The sequence below is a fragment of the Mesoplodon mirus genome, assembly GCF_964341445.2.
Source record: "Mesoplodon mirus genome assembly, chromosome: 5".
In the NCBI taxonomy this organism is placed as follows: domain Eukaryota; kingdom Metazoa; phylum Chordata; class Mammalia; order Artiodactyla; family Ziphiidae; genus Mesoplodon; species Mesoplodon mirus.
Genome location: NC_138980.1, coordinates 123,701,033 through 123,722,959, shown reverse-complemented (window position 1 = coordinate 123,722,959; position 21,927 = coordinate 123,701,033). Strand labels below are relative to the sequence as shown.

Sequence of the window (21,927 nt, the reverse complement as noted above, 5' to 3'; positions counted from 1 at the left end):
CGGCTGAGAGCTCTAGATAGAGGGAGAAAGTTGCAGCCGTGCCCGAGTGCGAACGCGGAGAACCTGTTCTTGGTACCGGATGATTGTATCCACTCGCAGTCATTGTGTCGAAGAAATAAGTGCCCGACGTATGAAATATCTAAGTAGCGAAACAAAGGGAAGCGAGTAAGAAACATCAAGAATTCTGTTGAAAGCTAAGAGCCCCTTCTCTTCAGCAGGAAACCCTGTCTCTACAGTATAAACTTTTAAATCCACTATCCCCAAATTACAAAAACACAAGTCACTTTTCAAACTTGTAGCTGAACGCCGAATTTTCAAATGCGGCGCATTGCTCGGCCTGAGGTCCGGCCCGAGGGCAGGGAGGGGCGCATCCCTGATCGGAGGTTCTCTGCCAAAGTCTTTGCTCCCTGAGAGCAAAGGTTCCCAACAGACAAGTTACTGGTAGCTTCGCGGGTCCAAGGCGAAGGCCAAGGAAACAACGTCTCAGGTGCGGGGCAGTGTCTAGCAGCCGGGGCGCGCGCGGGGCGGGCGGAGTACTGGGAGAGAGAGCCGGCTAGGTCGCCGAGCCCCGTGGGTGGCCTGGCGACTGCAGACTGACCGGCGGGTGGCGGCCGCGTCGAGGCGCACACTCGCCGCCAGGGGCGCCCTTTCCGGCCCGGCGGCCGCGCAGCCCGCCCCCGCCCGCGCCCAGCGCCCCTTGTCCTGACCAGCGCCGGCAGACACGCCGAGCAGCCTCCTCCTGCCCAGCGGCTAGCGCTGTGTCTGCCCCCCCCCCTGCCGCCCTCAAGGCTCTGCGCGAGGAGGGCGTGGAGGGACAGAGCGTGCGGCCCGAGCCTCCCGGCGGCGGGGCCCGTCTCCCGGAGCAGCGCCGCACCGACCGCGCCGAGCGCCCTGAGCCTCCGGACAATGGGGCCGCGGTGGCTGCTGCTCGTCGCCGCGGGGCTCAGTCTATGCGGCCCCTTGCTGTCGGCCCGCGCCCGAGGCCCCAAACCAGGTGAGAGTTGCCCCCGGCATTCCCTCCCTGTCCCCACCCCCGGCCCCGCAGCCCGGGCCTCCTCGGGGATGGGGCGGGAGGAGGAGGGACGCTGCTGCTCCGGGACCTAGTGGGTGCCCCTGACTGCGCCTTCTGCCACAGCGTCCCCCGGGAGCCAGACGGGCGTTCGGGCTGAGATCGGAGTCTCCCCAACTCATATCCAGGTGGGGTGCCCGTCCCACCCCGCTGCGGGCTCAGCTGATGCCCCTTTGCACTGGGTTTTGGAGGATGCAGCCGGCCCCGCGGCAGGGTTTTGGATATGGAGGAGGAGCGGGGTCGGATTTTCTTGGGGAAGCCTGCGGGACCTCGTATTTGTTGTCACTGTGTGGCCTGTTTCTCCCAGGACCACCCCATAAAGAAAGGGTTTCACGTTGCTCCACCAATAAACGTTCCGGGTTTTTCAAGACGCGGTCGAGAACCGCTCCCGCTGAAGTTTTGTCTTGTTGGAATTGTTTTTCTTGCACAGTTTGCAGGCCAGGAAAGTGGTGTAGAGAAAAGCTTAGTGCCTTGGCCCGCTTAGTAGAAAACCACAGGCCTTGTGTGCAGGAGGCGGTCATGGTGCGGGATGTTGGGTGCTAACAGGCTAGCCACGAGGCGGTGGCGGCGCTTGGGAGGCTTTGTTTGTTTGTTCTCTAGAACCCAGTCTTCCAAGCTGGCTTTGTTTGTTTGTTCTCTAGAACCCAGTCTTCCAAGCTTCCAAGTGAGTTGAGGAAAGAGATCCCCTCCTCAGAATCCGGCTCCCTCAGACACTATGGGATGGAACCATTTCAGTTTCTGATCTGCTGGGAGCAGGAGGTTTCTCACCTGGAATACATTCATTACTAATAGTGTGTATTTTTAAGTATCGGACTGCTTGAGCAAATAAGTATATTTTCCAACCTCTTGCTCTTAAAAAGGCAGGGCGGAGAAGTTGCTTTTAGCCTGTAAAAACCCTAGTTAAAAAGGGACGGCGGGGCTTCCCTGGTGGCGCAGTGGTTGAGAGTCCGCCTGCCGATGCAGGGGACACGGGTTCGTGCCCTGGTCCGGGAAGATCCCACATGCCGCGGAGCGGCTGGATCCGTGAGCCACGGCCGCGGAGCCTGTGTGTCCGGAGCCTGTGCTCCACAACGGGAGAGGCCACAACAGTAAGAGGCCTGCGAACAGCAAAAAAAAAAAAAAAAAAAAAAAAAAGGGGGGGGGGAAATGTTTTTATTTCTTTGTAGCAATAGTACTTTGTACGCTTTCAGCCCCGTTTTTTTCACTTAGAAACAAATTCTAGCTGTTTTTCTTATTATCTGTGAAAGACTGTGTACTCTATTGTTTTCACACCAGAAGGAGTGTAGGCGTATGGAGATTAAGAGGTGACAAGAGACAGCATTTTCCCTGCTCTCCATGTTTGCTCAGGGTGAATTTTGAGGTGATGCTTTTAGGAACACTAAGAGGCCCACATAGGAACCCAAAGATTTTTGGCCTGTGTTAGCTAGAGAAGTCAAGACTGCTGTTTCTGCCACACTTCTTACTTTTTCGTCACCCCGAGTGGGGCGTGCTAGGCTGCACAGAGCTGGCACAGGCAGAAAGAGAACTGAATGACATCGGCTGGTTTATCTACACTGGGTTCTGGGACCACTTTGGGAGGGAGAGAAGAAAAGAGGATGAGAGAAGAAAAGGAACTCATGTTAAATGTCATATTCTGAGAAAAAAAAAAAGTGCCATATTCTGGGTCAAACCCTGGGCCCGGAGGCATTTTCAGTTCACGTTATCTCATTTCACCCTCTCAAATGTTTACCCCCTTTTGCTGATTCTGAAATTAAGTCTCAGAGATGATGCACCTAAATTCCAAATGGAGGAGGGGGTCCTGGATGCAAGGAATAAGTGGGGCTTTGTCTTTGGAGTTTTAAATCACTAATAAAATCAACCAAAAATAGGTCTGCTTTTTATTATCACCGCAATTTTTATTAGCACCCGCAATTCTAAACAATGTCTGTCTTAACCAGCTCTATGCGATGTGAGGAGCTGAGAGACCCCAGCTGTAGGAAATGCCTCCAGGACTGGCCCTGCCCACCAGTGTGAGCTTTCTTGAAGCACTCTCGGGCTTTTTGTCCCCCCACTCATTTTGGCATTTCCTGCATTGTCACTTTGTGAGTATGTCATCTCCCAGGCTAAGGTTATAAACCTCCGTTTATCCCTGTGTAGTCTAGAACAGATATTCACTCAGCAGATACTTGTTGAGAAATTCCTAAGTTCATTAACCAGTTTACATTCCTTTGTCCAGGCAATTTAAGTGAGATGCTTTCATCAAAGAGCGTCAGTGTCCTAGAGGTGATGTTCATAAATTCTATAAAGATCTGGAGAGTGAAAGGTACCAGAACAGCTGATGGTGACTGTGGCAGAGGGGGTTGGATGGGAGATTCTGTGTACTGCCTTCCTACCCACAGGGTCAAGCTCAATTCCCTAGCATAGAGGGAGGTGCCCCTTCCCTTGCAGGTTGGGTCCCTAGCCTTGTCCAGCCTCCCTTATTACAGAGCCTCCCCTATTACATAACCTGTTACATAACCTGTACTTCACCCGGCCCCCATCCTCTAGTTCAACTTCCAAGGTAGAACTTTCTCTGGCTTCTGTCCCCTGGCCACTCCCTCTGGCCAAAATGCCCTTCCCACACCCCACGTGTTCACATTTAATTAAAAACAGCCACCTGATATCAAGAACCTACTACAGCCAACACCCTGCTTAGGTACACGACATACACTACTATACTTATTCCTCTAGCCACCCTTTGAGTAGATGTCATCCCCATTCTACACGTAAGGAAACTGAGGTTAAGTCACAAGTGCAATTAAGTGGAACTGGGATTTGATCACAGGCCTTTCTTTCCTAAGTGCAAGCTTTCTCTACCACCCAATGTAGAGAGGAAGCCATCCAGACACCCCCCCACCCCCGCACCCTGGCCAACAGCAGAGAAGTAATCCTGCTGTGCTTCCCAGAACCCTTGGAAGGCAAAGTCTGTGCCCCCTTGGCTTGGGAGCCCATGCAGAGAGGTGTTTAGTAAACATGGATGCATGGATTGTGGTATCCTGCCATTTACTTTCTGAAGCAGATGATAAGGCAGTCTACGAATTTGATCCCTATCATGAATGTGCCAGCTAATTGGCTGTTACTGAGAGGTTGTGGTCTTCAGCCCAACAAAAGACACAAAACTGGACAGTGATGCTGCTTTAAGCCAATCAAAAACCTCTGAAAGTCAAATTTCTTATGAATCAGCAAGTACTTTTCTACACAGGGCATATAGCCAATATTTTATAATAATTGTAAATGGAAAGTAACCTTTAAAAATGGTATGAAAAAGTAAAAAGATTAAATTGTGACAAAAAGAATTAAAGAAAAATAATTGTATAAAACAATATAAAATTGTACTATTGAGCATATGACCTAGAAATGTAACATATTTGACAATAACAGTGCAAAGGAGGGGCATAGAAGGAAGCTATGTTGGAGTTAGGAATTGACACTAGATGGCAATTTGAATCCACAGAAAGAAATGAAGAGAATCAAAATGGGAAATAAGATTAATATCAAAATAAAATCTATAAATATAAAACTCAATTAATTAATTAAAACTGAGGTGAAATCTACATAGCATAAAATTAACCTTTTTTTTTTTTTTTCCCTGTGGTACGTGGGCCTCTCACTGTTGTGGCCTCTCCCGTTGTGGAGCACAGGCTCTGGACGCGCAAGCTCAGCAGCCATGGCTCACGGGCCCAGCCGCTCCGCGGCATGTGGGATCTTCCCGGACTGGGGCACGAACCCGTGTCCCCTGCATCGGCAGGCGGACTCTCAACCAGGGAAGCCCAAATTAACCATTTTTAAGTATACAATTTAGTGGTATTTAATACATTTACAATGTTGTACACCTACCACCTCTATCTAGTTCCAAAACATTTTCATCACCTCAAAAGGAAACCCGGTCCCCATCAAGCACTCAGCCCTCATCCTCCCTACCCACAACCCCTGGCAGCTACCAATTTGCTTATTGTTTCTCTGGGTTTACCTCTTCTCCATATTTCATATGAATGGAATCATACAATGTGTGGTCTTTTGTACCTGGGGAACTGTATCCCCTTTACTATGGGATACTCACAGAAACCCCAGAAGCATCATTAGGAACCACGGCCTTGGTTTACTTTTGACTGTGATGCTAGTATCAAGGGCTCACAGTTTCAACACTGAGCATTTTCTGTTTGTTTCCCTATTTTGTGATTTCTTTCATGCTGCCTTTCACCCTCTCATGCTTATGCCTAAAACTGTCAGAGTAGATAACTCTCTAGATTGAGCCTCCCCCAGACACTCTCTCCCACATTGACCTTGGGATGAGGCTTGGAAAAACCCACGAAGTTACGCCTCCTTTTCCTCCATCCCAAGGCATCCAATGATGTTTTGCCACGTAAAAGGCCATTACCGGCCTTTATACGTTTATTTGCTTTCAAAAGAACCTGCTGTTGGAAATAACAGGAATAATATGAAATTTGCACTTCAAAACACATGTATTGAACTTTAGGAAAGGACATAATCTAATCTCATCTATTTATATTTCAAGTCTGTGGTGGATTAGAAGTCGGGTATTATGGTATATTAAAGGAGTGCTTTCCAGTATTTTCTTTTTTGCTAACCAGCAGTAAGAACTGTAAGAAATACGCTTTACATGATGACACAGTTGCTGCTTATGTGTGCAATAAATATCCGTGGGCAATCATAGTGTATAGTGTATAGAAACAAAAGTTTTACCAACCAGTACTCACCTTTACCACATGCTATGCATTCCAATATTTTCTACACTATTCTATCTTTTAAAAATCTTATTACAGTCCTGTAAATTGATTTCATAAGCACTGTCAATTCTCTGCCATCATTTAAAACCTAGTGCAGGGCTTCCCTGGTGGCGCAGTGGTTGAGAGTCCGCCTGCCAACGCAGGGGACACGGGTTCGTGCCCCGGTCCGGGAGGATCCCACATGCCGCGGAGCGGCTGGGCCCGTGAGCCATGGCCGCTGGGCCTGCGCGTCCGGAGCCTGTGCTCCGCAACGGGGGAGGCCACAACAGTGAGAGGCCCGCGTACCACAAAAAAAAAAACAAAAAAAAACCTAGTGCAGCAGGTGCAGTGCACTGTTCTGCAGTTAGCAGAACTGAAGTACTTTTTGGCTTTACAAGAAGAGCTGCTTTCCAGGAAGTGCTGTTTATGATGGTTTCTATCATATCTAGAACATAATTTGTTTGAGTTCAGGTTTACAAACCTCAGTAGAACTTGGGTGGGGTTGGAGCGTGGAGACAGCTTGGTTCCGGGAGAATTGGTGATTAAAAACATCCTTTACTGTGAATTAGTTTTCCTTTCAGCGCGTCTTGGAGAGTAGAGAGCAGTGTTCCCAGGACACTGGGCTCAGGGCCTGTAACTCTGGCTGGAGAACAGGCCTGGAGGAAGCGGGAGAGCCAGGGAATCAGAGTCCTTCCCAGAGAGGCCTGCTAGTGTTCTGACCCCACGGGTCAGGCCCTGGCCTTCAGGAGGGGACCCACACACTTCTTAGTGCCTGCAATGGCCTTGGGTGCACTGACATTTACATTTTCTGGTAGCCTTTACTTCCTGTAACCTCTGCTCTCCCAGCTTACCCCCCGGTTTGCTTTCCTATGCTCCCTGTGGAGTCCCTGCTCCAGAAGGTGGGATGGGAAGAGAAGCAACCTCAGATACTGGCGATCTCTTCTTCACTCTGCAGCCAGTGTTTACCTTATTCTACCTTTAATTCTGGCTTTTCCGTAAGAGGTTTTTGTTCACTTACTTGCTCTTACTCTGCTGCAACTGGGACAATATTTTAAAAATTTGTTTCTCTGTTTAGTCTTTGAACATCTCTTTACTACATCTGTCCTGTGAGGACTGGGTTGTTGGCATGTGGCTGGTGTGTCACCAAGGTCAGCAGGACTCCTGATTCCCAAGCAACAGCTGTGCACATCATCAACTGAACTTATACATTCACATGGCCATGTCCTGCCTGCTATAGTTCAAAAGGGTGGGTAGATTCGTTTGGTGAAATGCTTAGAGAAAAAAAAGTAGTACTCTTTTAGGAGGAGGTCCTGAATTCACAACTTTTTTAAAGAGACAGGGTAAGGTGGTGTGGTTCAAAGGGTATGAGCTTTAGAACCAGGCAGATCTGGATTCAGATCCCAGCTCCTTCACTTCCTAGCTGTGTGACGTTGGATTAGTTACTTAGCCTCTCTGTGCCTCCATGTTGTCCATAAAATGGGGGTTATAATGCTTATCTCGTAAAAATGTTACAGTTACATGAGGTAAGTTAAGCGAAGTACCTGGCACATAGTAGGTGGTCAACAAATGTTAAGTGTTCTTCATACACCAACTCCTCCATATTCCAGAAAAACCTTGGAGGAGTTGGTATCAAATGAATTCTCTCAGTGTAAAACTATGTTCACACAAACATTCAAGAACTTTTTCCCCCTCAAAACTAAGACAAAAGAAAAACAAAAGCAAAAACTGTTGTCCTTAGTTTTTTTTGTTTCCTTGTTTGTTTGTTTTTTATCCCTCCAATTGTTCTACGTTCAATCTGTTTTTCTTTTTAATTTTTGAATTTTATTTTACTTATTTTTTTATACAGCAGGTTCTTAGTCATCAATTTTATACACGTCAGTGTATACATGTCAATACCAATCTCCCAATTCATCACACCACAATCCCCACCCCCCTGCTGCTTTACCCACTTGGTGTCCATACGTTTGTTCTCTACATCTGTGTCTCTATTTTCGGCCCTGCAAACTGCTTCACCTGTACCATTTTTCTAGGTTCCACATATATGCGTTAATACACGATATCTGTTTTTCTCTTTCTGACATACTTCACTCTGTATGACAGTCTCTAGATCCATCCACATCTCTACAAATGACCCAATTTCGTTCCTTTTTATGGCTGAGTAATATTCCCTTTTATATATGTACCACATCTTCTTTACCCATTCATCTGTCGACGGGCATTTAGGTTTCTTCCATGACCTGACTATTGTAAATAGTGCTGCAATGAACATTTTGGTGCATGTCTCTTTTTGAATTATGGTTTTCTCTGGGTATATGCCCAGTAGTGGGATTGCAGGATCATATGGTAATTCTATATTTAGTTTTTTAAGGAACCTCCATACTGTTCTCCATAGTAGCTGTATTAATTTACATTCCCACCAACAGTGCAAGAGGGTTCCCTTTTCTCCACACCCTCTCCAGCATTTCTTGTTTGTAGATTTTCTGATGAAGCCCATTCTAACTGGTGTGAGGTGATATCTCATTGTAGTTTTGATTTGCATTTCTCTAATAAGTAGTGATGTTGAGCAGCTTTTCATGTGCTTCTTGGCCATCTGTATGTCTTCTTTGGAGAAATGTCTATTTAGGTCTTCTGCCCATTTTTGGATTGGGTTGTTTGTTTTTTTAATATTGAGCTGCATGAGCTGTTTATGTATTTTGGAGATTAATCCTTTGTCTGTTGATTTGTTTGCAAATATTTTCTCCCATTGTGAGGGTTATCTTTTCATCTTATTTATGGTTTTGTTTGCTGTGCAAAAGCTTTTAAGTTTCATTAGGTACCATTTATTTTTCTTTTTATTTCCATTACTCTAGGAGATGGATGAAAAAAGATCTTGCTGTGATTTATGTCGAAGAGTGTTCTTCCTGTTTTCCTCTAGGAGTTTTATAGTGTCCCGTCTTACATTTAGGTCTCTAATCCATTTTTTTTTTTTTTTTTTTTTTGTGGTACGCAGGCCTCTCACTGTCGCGGCCTCTCCCGCTGCAGAGCACAGGCTCCGGACGCGCAGGCTCAGCGGCCATGGCTCACGGGCCCAGCCGCTCCACGGCATGTGGGATCCTCCCAGACCGGGGAACGAACCTGCACCCCCTGCACCAGCAGGCAGACTCCCAACCCCTGCACCACCATGGAAGCCCTCTCTAATCCATTTTGAGTTTATTTTTGTGTATGGTGTTAGGGAGTGTTCTAATTGCATTCTTTTACATGTAGCTGTCCAGTTTTCCCAGCACCACTTATTGAAGAGACTGTCTTTTCTCCATTGTATATCCTTGCCTCCTTTGTCATAGATTAGTTGACCATAGGTGCGTGGGTTTATCTCTGGGATTTCTATCTTGCTCTATTGATCTATGTTTCTGTTTTTGTGCCAGTACCATATTGTCTTGATTACTGTAGCTTTGTAGTATAGTCTGAAGACAGGGAGTCTGATTCCTCCAGCTCTGTTTTTTTCCTTCAAGGCTGCTTTGGCTATTCGGGGTCTTTTGTGTCTCCATACAGATTTTAAGATTTTTTGTTCTAGTTCCATAAAAAATGCCATTGGTGGGGCTTCCCTGGTGGCGCAGTGGTTGAGAATCTGCCTGCCAATGCAGGGGACACGGGTTCGAGCCCTGGTCTGGGAAGATCCCACATGCCACGGAGCAACTAGGCCCGTAAGCCACAACTACTGAGCCTGCGCGTCTGGAGCCTGTGCTCCGCAACAAGAGAGGCCGCGATAGTGAGAGGCCTGCGCACCGCGATGAAGAGTGGTCCCCGCTTGCCACAACTAGGGGAAGCCCTCGCACAGAAATGAAGACCCAACACAGCAAAAATAAATTAATTAATTAATAAACTCCTACCCCCAACATCTAAAAAAAAAAAAAAAAATGCCATTGGTAATTTGATGGGCATTGCATTGAATCTGTAGATTGCTTTGGGTAGTATAGTCATTTTCACAATATTGATTCTTCCAATCCAAGAACATGGTATATATCTCCATCTGTTGGTATCATCCTTAATTTCTTTCATCAGTGTCTTATAGTTTTCTGCATACAGGTCTTTTGTCTCCTTAGGTAGGTTTATTCCTAGGTATTTTATTCTTTTTGTTGCAATGATAAATGGGAGTGTTTCCTTAATTTCTCTTTCAGATTTTTCATCATTAGTGTGTAAGAATACAAGAGATTTCTGTGCATTAATTTTGTATCCTGCAACTTTACCAAATTCATTGATCAGCTCTAGTAGTTTTCTGTTGGCATCTTTAGGATTCTGTATGTATAGTATCATGTCATCTGCAAACAGTGATAGTTTTACTTCTTCTTTTCCAATTTGTATTCCTTTTATTTGTTTTTCTTCTCTGATTGCCATGGCTAGGACTTCCAAAACTATGTTGAATAATAATGGTTGAGAGTGGACAACCTTGTCTTGTTCCTGATCTTAGAGGAAATGCTTTCAGTTTTTCACCATTGAGACTGATGTTTGCTGTGGGTTTGTCATATATGACCTTTATTATGTTGAGGTAGGTTCCCTCTCTGTCCACTTTCTCAAGAGTTTTTATCATAAATGGGTGTTGAATTTTGTCAAAAGCTTTCTCTGCATCTTTTGAGATGATCATATGGGTTTTTTTCTTCAATTTGTTAATATGGTGTATCACATTGATTGATTTGCATATATTGAAGAATCCTTGCATCCCTGGGAAAAATCCCACTTGATCATGGTGTATGATCCTTTTAATGTGTTGTTGGATTCTGTTTGCTAGTATTTTGTTGAGGATTTTTGCATCTATATTCATCAGTGATACTGATCCATAATTTTCTTTTTTTGTAGTACCTTTGTCTGGTTTTGGTATCAGGGTGATGGTGGCCTCATAGAATGAGTTTGGGAGTGCTTCTTCCTCTGCAGTTTTTGGGAAGAGTTTGAGAAAGATGGGTGTTAGCTCTTCTCTAAGTGTTTGATAGAATTCACCTGTGAAGCCATCTGGTCCTGGACTTTTGTTTGTTGGAAGATTTTTAATTACAGTTTCAATTTCATTACTTCTGTTTAGTCTGTTCATATTTTCTATTACTTCCTGGTTCAGTCTTGGAAGGTTATACCTTTCTAAGAATTTGTCCATTTCTTCCAGGTTGTCCATTTTATTGGCATAGTGTTGCTTGTAGTAGTCTCTTAGGATGCTTTGTATTTCTGCGGTGTCTGTTGTAACTTCTCCTTTTGCATTTCTAATTTTATTGATTTGAGTCCCCTCCTTCTTTTTCTTGTTGAGTCTGGCTAATGGTTTATCAATTATGTTTATCTTCTCAAAAAAACAGCGTTTAGGGGCTTCCCTGGTGGCGCAGTGGTTGAGAGTCCGCCTGCCGATGCAGGGGACACGGGTTCGTGCCCCGGTCCGGGGAGATCCCACATGCCGCGGAGCGGCTGGGCCTGTGAGCCATGGCCGCTGGGCCTGCGTGTCCGGAGCCTGTGCTCCGCAACGGGAGAGGCCACAACAGTGAGAGGCCCACGTAACGCAAAAAAAAAAAAAAAAAAAAACAGCGTTTAGTTTTACTGATCTTTGCTATTGTTTTCTTTGTTTCTATTTCATTTATTTCTGCTCTGATCTTTATGATTTCTTTCTTTCTTCTAACTTTGGGTTTTGTTTGTTCTTCTTTCTCTAGTTCCTTTAGGTGTAAGGTTAGATTGTTTATTTGAAATTTTTCTTTTTCTTGAGGTAGGCTTTTATAGCTCTAAACTTCCCTCTTAGAACTGCTTTTGCTGCATCCCATAGGTTTTGGATCGTCGTGCTTTCATTGTCATTTGTCTCTAGGTATTTTTTGATTTCTTCAGTGATCTCTTGGTTATTTAGTAACGTATTGCTTAGCCTCCATGTGTTTGTGTTTTTTACTTTTTTTCCCTGTAATTCATTTCTAATCTCATAGCGTTGTGGTCAGAAAAGATGCTTGATATGATTTCAATTTTCATAAATTTACTGAGGCTTGATTTGTGGCCCAAGATGTGATCTATCCTGGAGAATGTTCCGTGCGCACTTGAGAAGAAAGTGTAATCTGCTGTTTTTGGGTGGAATGTCCTTTAAATATCAATTAAATCTATTTAGTCTATTGTGTCATTTAAAGCTTCTGCTTCCTTATTTATTTTCATTTTGGATGATCTGTCCATTGGTGTAAGTGAGGTGTTAAAGTCCCCCAGTATTATTGTGTTACTGTCGAATTCCTCTTTTATAGCTGTTAGCAGTTGCCTTATGTATTGAGGTGCTCCTGTGTTGGGTGCGTATATATTTATAATTTTTATATCTTCTTCTTGGATTGATCCCTTGATCATTATGTAGTGTCCTTCCTTGTCTCTTGTAACATTCTTTATTTTAAAGTCTATTTTATCGGATATGAGTATTGCTACTCCAGCTTTCTTTTGATTTCCATTTGCATGGAATATCTTTTTTCCATCCCCTCACTTTCAGTCTGAATGTGTCCCTAAGTCTGAGGTGGGTCTCTTGTAGACAGCATATATATGGGTCTTGTTTTTGTATCCATTCAGCAAGCCTGTGTCTTTTGGTTGGAGCATTTAATCCATTCACGTTGAAGGTAATTATCGATATGCATGTTCCTATGACCATTTTCTTAATTGTTTTGGGTTTGTTGTTGTAGGTCCTTTTCTTCTGTTGTGTTTCCCAGTTAGAGCAGTTCCTTTAGCATTTGTTGTAGAGCTGGTTTTGTGGTGCTGAATTCTCTTAGCTTTTGCTTGTCTGTAAAGCTTTTGATTTCTCCATCGAATCTGAATGAGATCCTTGCCAGGTAGAGTAATCTTGGTTGTAGGTTCTTCCTTTTCATCACTTTAAGTATATCATGCCACTCCCTTCTGGTTTGTAGAGTTTCTGCTGAGGAATCAGCTGTTAACCTTATGGGAGTTCCCTTGTATGTTATTTGTCGTTTTTCCCTTGCTGCTTTCAATAATTTTTCTTTGTCTTTAATTTTTGTCAATTTGATTACTATGTGTCTCAGCATGTTTCTCCTAGGGTTTATCCTGTATGGGACTCGCTGCACTTCTTGGACTTGGGTGGCTATTTCCTTTCCCATGTTAGGGAAGTTTTCGACCATAATCTCTTCAAATATTTTCTCTGGTCCTTTCTCTCTCTCTTCTCCTTCTGGGACCCCTATAATGTGAATGTTGTTGTGTTTAATGTTGTCCCAGAGGTCTCTTAGGCTGTCTTCATTTCTTTTCATTCTTTTTTCTTTAGTCTCTTCCGCAGCAGTGAATTCCACCATTCTGTCTCCCAGGTCACTTATCTGTTCTTGTGCCTCAATTATTCTGCTATTGATTCCTTCTAGTGTAGTTTTCATTTCAGTTATTGTATTGTTTATCTCTGTTTGTTTGTTCTTTAATTCTTCTAGGTCTTTGTTAAACATTTCTTGCACCTTCTCGATCTTTTCCTCCATTGTTTTTCCGAGGTCCTGGATCATCTTCACTATCATTATTCTGAATTCTTTTTCTGGAAGGTTGCCTATCTCCACTTCACTGAGTTGTTTTTCTGGGGTTTTATCTTGTTCCTTCATCTGGTCTATAGCCCTCTGCCTTTTCTTCTTGTCTATCTTTCTGTGAATGCGGTTTTTGTTCCACAGGCTGCAGGATTGTAGTTCTTCTTGATTCTGCTGTCTCCCCTCTGGTGGATCTGTTGTCCTTAGTTTTTAGTGGCAAGTAAATGTGCATAAAATATTTGCTTTTCTTTTTCTTCTTTTTTTCTCTTTTTTTTTTTTTACTTTTCATTATGGAAATTTTCAAACATACCAAAAGTGGACAGTATAATTACCCCCATATGTTGTTTTATCTGTACCCTCACTTTCCTTCTCCCCAAGTGGACAATTTTAAAGCAAATCCAAGATATTGTATCATTTTATCCATAAATGCATCAGTATATATCTTAGAAATAAGAACTCTTTTCTTCTCATAACCACAATACCATTATAACACCTAAAAAATGGACAATTTCTTAATATCGTACTATTCAGTCGGTGTTCACATTTTACTGGTTGTCTCATAAATGCTTTTTGCAGTTGATTTATTTGAATCAGGATCAAACGAGGCCCACTGTTGCATTAGGTAGATGTGTCTCTTAAATCTTTTAGTCTGTAATGGTTTTCCCTCTCCTCCATTTTCAAGGCTGTTTGTCAGAGAAACAAGGTCATTTGTCTTCTAGACTTTTCTGGATCTGGCCAGCTGCATCTTGTAGGGGTGTTCAACATACCTTTCTGTCCTCTGTGTTTCTGTAATGTGGTCCATCTGGAGGCTTAACCTGAGCCAAGTTTGTTTTTCTGCAAGATGACCTGAGCAGTGGTGCTGTGTACACACCTGTTTCATCACCTCAAGATTGTCTCTCTTTTTGAGATTTTAAGGTTACTCATTGGACTCAGGTGTTGTCAGGTGATCCAGTTTTTAGAAAGTTCCCTATCACCTATCCTTTCACCTAACGTTTTTAGCAACAACTGATGACCATTGTACTAAATCTTATTTCACTAAGAGCTTTAAGATGCGTTTCTACATCTGTTACTGTTTCTGTGTTTATGAGCTGGAATTATTTTATAAAATAGAAATTTCCTTCATTGACTATTTGGTTTCCCTGAAATATTTTGTTTATAGAAAAGGCAAGATAAATGCTTGAATCTTGCCTTTATTTACCAATTTTCAGACTGGGTCCCCACATTTCCTCCAAAAGTGACAAAAAAGGTTTTATTTTCCTTTGAGCATCGTTATGAACTCATAGATCTTAACAAATATGACATATTTCCAGTGTTTCCATTCATTTCCATCATTATTCTTTTAATGATTTTTGGCCAATGGGGAGCTCTCTTTGGATCAACTTCAGAGTCTTTCTGACCTGACCCGAATATTCTTTGAAGACGTTCAAGACTCCTTTTGTGTCTTTCTTCCCCCCAGATCTGCAACCAGCCATTTCTTTAAGGAGCATTTCTTTTCATGGTGTGCGATTGCATTTGAGACAGTGGAGTATTCCTGTAATGTTGCTGTTTTCTGCTTGGAGTTAGTATGTTTCCATCATTTTTCCATCGTCCTCTTTATTTCTCTTTAACCTGTAGTGTTGAGTTACTCGTGGAGAAATGCAGGGTACATCTCTCCTGCTCTGTGTGTGAATGTAGGTGAGGTCCTGGGACTTCTGCTTTCTTAATTCCCAAAAAGCATGAGCCTTATAGGCCAGTGCTCTGAGTCAGAACCAAGGCTGGCATGTTGTGGGAGGATGAAATGGTATAACTTCCAGGATCACATGGGACCTTAAGAGAGTATCTGGTCACCACTCTGCTTCCAAGGCCAGATCTCGTCAAAGTCAGAAAAAGCACTGTGCCTGACTAACTAATTTTTTAAAATCTTCAGAGTTAGAGTCCACATTTAAGCTCATTAGCAATACGCTATGGTCAACAACAAAATTACTCTAGAGCCATTTTAGAGAAACCTAAATTAAGTGAAACTTAGCAACAAGTATGAGAACCAATTTTAGGACCTGACTTAGTTGTTTTTTTTTTTTTTTTAACCATAACTTAAGAATAAAAACACAGATGGGTTACAAGAGCTTTTTGTATGCTGACAGGCACTTTCTCCTTGACCTATGAGTTGGGCTAGGACTAAAGGAAAAGCAAGATACCCAAATTCAAATTTCAACCTAAGGGGCTTGAGCTAGTTGGATTTATCTAGTCACCTGGAATTGGTTTCGTTCTTTCTTTGATGTTGGTATATAGTTAAACAAACAAACAAAATTTGCTGACATTCTGTAATCCCATAAAAGCCAAAATATCAAACCTATGGTGGCAAGAAAATGTGATACCTTTGGTAATGATATTTAATCAAGGGATTATACATTCCTCCTGGGCTCCAGCCTATAAAATGTCATGTTCCAGTGGGTATAATGTTTCTGTCATAAACACCATACTGCCCAAGAAGGCCTAGCCAGGGAAGCAATTTTTGAAAACAAATACTCATTCCCAAAGTACTAAATACAGAGTAAAGCCTAATGAGAGTTTAATTTTCAGACCAAGTGATGGCATCTAAGAGCTTAGTTATGAGTGTTCAGTAGTTTTCAAGAGGTGTCACTACTCTAGGTCATGTCCTGATGCTCACGTGTGTGTGCACACATGTGTGCCTGCACTTTTCTCCCTTCCATGCGTGACAGGAGTCCTCATTCTGGCCAGGTCCCCAAAGCTACAGCAGAAAGTCATGTTGTTTTAAGGTTCCTGTGGGTCAGCATTTTTGAGGACACATATCTTTGTGGCCTTAAAATGCCAGAACTCATTCATTCTTTTCTTCCGCTTCCCACACATTCTTGACCTCGAGGGTAGCCTCACTTCCCACAGGGGCCGTTGTACCAGGGTCAGGCCCCCATGTGACTGTATCAAGGTGCACAGAGTGAAATAGATGCTTCGAAAGGGGAAGGAAGCGATACTTCGGGAAAAGGTTGATAAACCAAACAGTGCTAAATGTTTAGGAAGGGAAGAGGAACAGATTCCATTATAATTTAAAATGATTGAGGATGAGCAAAAAGCAAACCACATTGAAGTGATAGGGGAAGAATAATAATTTCTTACACTGATTAATTTTTGAAGTTTACAAAGTGAACATATACCCTATTTAACATGTGATACTCCTGGCTGCCAGATTTGTAGGCCAGACAGGTATTGGGATCCCATTTTAATGATTCTGAGACTGAGTTCAGAGCAGTTAAGTGACTCCTGGTAGAGCCAGTATTAGAATGCAAATCTGTGATTAAAAGCCAACTTAAGGTCCATACCTACCACATGTGGGGCAGGGTACTGGACACTCAGAGTTAAATAGGAACAGTTTCCTACCCTTGGGGAACAATCTAGCTGTATATGTGTACTCAGAGGCTCATCACTGCAGATTTGTTTTTTATTAATTTTTATTGGAGTATAGTTGCTTTACAATGTTGTGTTAGTTTCTGCTGTACAGCAAAGTGAATCAGCTATATGTATACATATATTCCCACTGTTTTGGATTTCCTTCCCATTTAGGACACCACAGAGCATTGAGTAGAGTTCCCTGTGCTATACAGCAGGTTCTCATTAGTTATCTATTTTATACATAGTATCAATAGTGTATATATGTCAATCCCAATCTCCCAATTCATCCCATCCCTGCCTTCCCCCCTTGGTATTCATACATTTGTTCTTTTTTTTTTTTTTTTTTTTTTTGTGGTATGTGGGCCTCTCACTGTTGTGGCCTCTCCCGTTGCGGAGCGCAGGCTTAGCGGCCATGGCTCACGGGCCCAGCCGCTGCGCGGCATGCGGGATCTTCCCGGACCAGGGCACGAACCCGTGTCCCCCTGCATCGGCAGGCGGACTCTCAACCACTGCGCCACCAGGGAAGCCCCATACATTTGTTCTTTACGTCTGTGAAAGTGATACAGATCACTGAAGATTTTTTGTTCTTCCCCTGTGACAAATCTGCCAGATTACCCCTTTACCCTCAGGGGACCCACTCATGCTCTTGCTGAGGTCATCTGACCTCAAGCTTTCACAACCAGGCCCTGTTCTACTGTGTATCGGTTGGTGCTACTCTAGGTTTGCTTTTCATTTTGGAAATAGATGCCAATTTATTGTATTTTATTTTCTAGCTCTAGAATTTCCATTGGTTGGTTTCGTTGCTATCTTCTATTTTTTCATTCATTTCAATGAAATCTTTTTCTTCCCTTCATTGAGCATAGTTGCAACATACCCTTTAAAATCCTTATCTGCTAATTCCAACATACGGGTCATCTTGGGATTGGTTTCCACTGATTGTCCTTTTCTCTTGAGACTGGGTCACACTTTCCTGATTCCCTTTATATCGAATGATTTTGAATTGTCTGCTGGACATTATCCTACTGTAAAGACTCAAGATTTTGTTTTATTTCTCCAAAGAATGTTGGTGTTTTTGCTTTAACAGGCAGTTAATTTGGTTGAACTCAAACTGCAAACGTTTCCTCTTGAGCAAGAAGTTCAAATAACACTTCCGTTCTTTTAACACATTATTGACCCGGGGATTTTTGCAGAAACTAACACCTGTGGCCAAAATACATCTCCAGTCAAAAATGTGTTAACTCTAGCAGAGCTGCTTCACATCTTCCTTTAGTGCTCAGGTTCTATAGTCAACCCAAGCCTGGGGCAGAATTTCCACTGGAATTTGGTGCTCTCTCTATCCCTCTCTGAATTTTTCTTTTCTGGGATTCTCTCCTCACTTTCCAGTGATTGTAGTTGCCCTGAACTCTGTCCTCTGGTTCTTCAGGCACTAGAGACTATGGGTTTTCTATCTGAGTTTCAACCATCTTTTGTGGCACTGACTTTGGCCTTCTCTCAAGCTAAAAGCCACTGAAAACAAGAAACCCACCGGTTGCCATCCTTTCTTTGAAGATCCATCCCTCCCCTCCCTGACATGACCCTGTGAACCTAAATAACTTCAGGTCATTGATTTGGGGGAGGAAAGGGATCCAGAGTTTGTAATTTTTTGTAATTTTTGTCTAGGGTCTGGTAGGACGTTACAGAAGCAGAACTATCTCTTTTATTGCATTATGCCTCTCTGTGTAAGTTTTTGTTTGTAGGAAGGTTCCACTACTGAAAAATAAAACTGAAAGCTTAAAAAGCCACTGTACTTACCCAATTTCCAGCCAGTTTTCATTCCTCTAACATCACTTCTGAGTGACGTGTGTATCCAGCCTTTGTGGCCAATGCCTCCAGGGATAGAAACCTCATCCTTTTCCCCCTGTGGTTTCTCTCCCCGCTCCTCAGCTTGCCAAGGCCTAGCAAAAGCTCTCTGTCTGAGTCTCCTCAGTGACAGAATGTTAGCAAAGCTCCTGCGAAGGAAAAGCTGGTTGAGTTCCAGCAGCTAAGTGCTGCATTTCTTTGATGAACATTTCAAATGGATGTTTTTGGTGGAGGAGGGTAGTAAAAGAAGGACGTTTGCAACTGACTTCTGGTTGATACTCAAAAGAGCCTGGTTGGCCTGGCATCTGCCTGCATGCATGTGGCATTTTGGAACTGAGCTGAGGAAGGCCACTGGCCTAGGACATCTGCTCCACTGGCCCGCTAAGGAAGGAGACAGGAAGATGACGGTGTGGTAGGTACCTTGTGGTTACATTGGACGATAACCTGAGACTGTGGCTTGGACCCAAACATGACGGGAGATTTGGGACGTTCTACTGTGTAAACAAACTGAAGCTAGTAAAGGAAAGCTACTGTCGCATGGATAACGGTCATGGAAATGGGTGCCCTCGGTCCTACTCAAGTTCACCTGTAGCTCCGTAACCTTTAAGATGTTCCCTCAACTTTCCATGTGGATTTTTCCACAAGGAAGAATGGATTTCAAGGGGTGGCCACAAGCTAAATGGAGAAAATGTATACATGCAGACATACAGACGAAAGAGAAGTCACATAGCCTGGGAGTGATTTGTTTATATAGACAGTGGCTCGTATAGAAAAGAAGTCACGGCTCTTTTCTTTCACATCACGTCCTCAGCCTTTCCTGATGTCTGCAGATCTCTGAAAGTGTATCGTTCACCCCATATCCCTGAGGAGCAGCGTTTGAAAAGGGTTTGCTGTGCCAGAACAAAATGTGGTACACTACTTTGAGTTAGCTAATTCCCTGATAAAGTCTGTGATCCCCTTGTGTATCACCTGCTCTTTACCACCCACTCTCCTAGGAAGAAGACAAAAAGCAAAAGTAAAGTGTACTCTCTCCTTGTCTCTTTTGCCTTTTTAATTCATTTAAAAATTTTTACTTTTCAGAGTCAGAAGCAACAAATGATACTCTGGGTCCCCGGACATTTTTTCTCAGGAATCCCAATGATATATTTGAACCAATCCCACTGAAGGAGGATGAGGACCAAAATGAAAGTGAATTCAAAGAAGACAGATTAAGCTCCGGCAATAGAAGCAGTCCTCCTCAAAAATTACCCCCCGTGTTCATCTCAAAAGATGCCTCAGGATATCTGACCGGCACCTGGTTGACTGTCTTTATCCCCTCCGTCTACACCGGCGTGTTCCTCGTAAGCCTTCCTCTAAACATCATGGCCATCATCGTGTTCGTCTTGAAGATGAAGATCAAGAAGCCCGCCGTGGTGTACATGCTGCACCTGGCCATGGCAGACGTGCTCTTTGTGTCTGTGCTCCCATTTAAGATCAGCTACTACTTCTCCGGAAGTGACTGGAGATTTGGGTCTGCCATGTGCCGCTTCATCACCGCTGCGTTCTACTGTAACATGTATGCCTCTATCATGCTCATGACGGTCATCAGCATTGACCGGTTCCTGGCTGTGGTATACCCCATGCAGTCACTCTCCTGGCGTACTCTGGGGAGGGCTTCCTTTACCTGTCTGGCCATCTGGGCCATGGCCATCGCGGGGGTGATACCTCTGCTCCTCAAGGAGCAGGCCACCCAGGTCCCGGGGCTCAACATAACCACCTGTCACGACGTGCTCAACCAAACGCTGCTCGAAGGCTACTACTCATATTACTTCTCGGCCTTCTCTGCAGTCTTCTTTTTTGTGCCGTTGATCATTTCCACAGTCTGTTACGTGTCTATCATCCGATCTCTTAGCTCTTCTGCGGTTGCCAACCAGAGCAAGAAGTCCCGGGCTTTGTTCTTGTCAGCTGTTGTTTTCTGCATCTTTGTCCTTTGCTTTGGACCCACAAACGTCCTGCTGATTCTACATTACGCATTCCTTTCCCATAATTCCATGCCAGAGGCTGCCTACTTTGCCTACCTCCTGTGTGTCTGTGTCAGCAGCATAAGCTGTTGCATTGACCCCTTGATTTACTACTATGCTTCCTCTGAGTGCCAGAGGTACCTCTACAGTATCTTATGCTGCAAAGAAAGTGCAGATCCCAGCAGTTATAACAGCAGCGGTCAGTTGATGGCAAGTAAACTGGACACCTGCTCTAGTAACCTGAATAGCAGCATATACAAAAAGCTGTTAACTTAGGAAAAGGGACCGACAGTGAGTTAAAAAGAAAATGTTGAAAAAGCAAATAACCTGAGGATTCTACTTAGTCCCTGACAAAAAAGTATTTACCTTACCATCTACAACAGCAAATGTACGATTTACATGCCTCCTTATGAGAGCCATTAAGGTGCGTAATATGATCGCCAATCTGACTATGTATCAACATGAAAACAAAGTTTTACATAAAAGAGGTTGAAAAAAATAAACCAAAATGTCAACTACGGATAAAAAAATATTAAGTCCTTCAGTCTGTCTTAATTGGACCCTATTTACAAATGTTTTGTTTAATAAATTACTCAAATCAGATTTTTTAAACATTAATTATGTCAGTCGGATTAGAAATGGCAGAAGAAAATGGAATTGACTTTGAAATCCAGGAAAATTATTCTCTATTTTCCATTCACTTTTCTTAAGAGTTAATGAGATGATTTTACAAGCTATGATGAGTATCAAGTACAGAATATCCTCATGTATTTGAGAAAATAATTTGAAAATTAGATTGAATTATATCTTTTTTTCCTTATGAAAAAATGTTGGCATTTTAAACAAACAAAAAGAGTAGAAAGTTGTAAAGCAAGTGCTTACCTATTTAAAAGAGCAAATTGTTTCCAAATGCCATAGAATGATTTACATAAAAGTATGTCTTGTAAGTAGAAGCTAACATTGTTTTTATTAATTTAGTTACGATATTCATTTTATCCAACTTAGTGGAGATATACTGTCATTGTTCATTCATTCTGTTTATATTAAAATACCTCTGACTTAATAAGACTCATTACTGTATTATCAGTATGTACTTATAAAATATTACATCACTGTTTTTATGTTCTTTTTTAAAAAACTGTATGTAACCTCTATTAATAAACCTGAAAGTTTGCTTGGTATCTGTTTGGAATAAGATTTTATTGTATCTTTAGAGCCTGTCAGGAAGGCCAGTCTAAGGATTTAACTGAACAGTGGTTAATGAAGAGGTGATTTGCAGAGGCATGGCCAGGCTTAAGGGAACCAACAGGAGCTGGTGAAGCACCCCAGGGACTAGCAATTAGGGAAAGCTGTTACCACCCCAGGCCTAAAATGAGTGGAGGAGGGAATACACAGACCTCCTCTCCCCCCACCCTCTGATCTCT

At 43.1% G+C, this 21,927-nt stretch overlaps 1 protein-coding gene across 1 annotated transcript; it reads left to right on the top strand.

Moving 5' to 3' along the window:
- Positions 1–682: 682 nt before the first annotated feature.
- On the top strand, positions 683–21,682 carry F2R (coagulation factor II thrombin receptor). The gene is made up of 2 exons (XM_082624136.1): positions 683–994; positions 19,584–21,682. Exons 1-2 carry the CDS (start codon positions 907–909, stop codon positions 20,777–20,779), a joined length of 1,284 nt encoding a protein of 427 aa, XP_082480262.1. The 5' UTR covers positions 683–906; the 3' UTR covers positions 20,780–21,682.
- Positions 21,683–21,927: the final 245 nt, after the last annotated feature.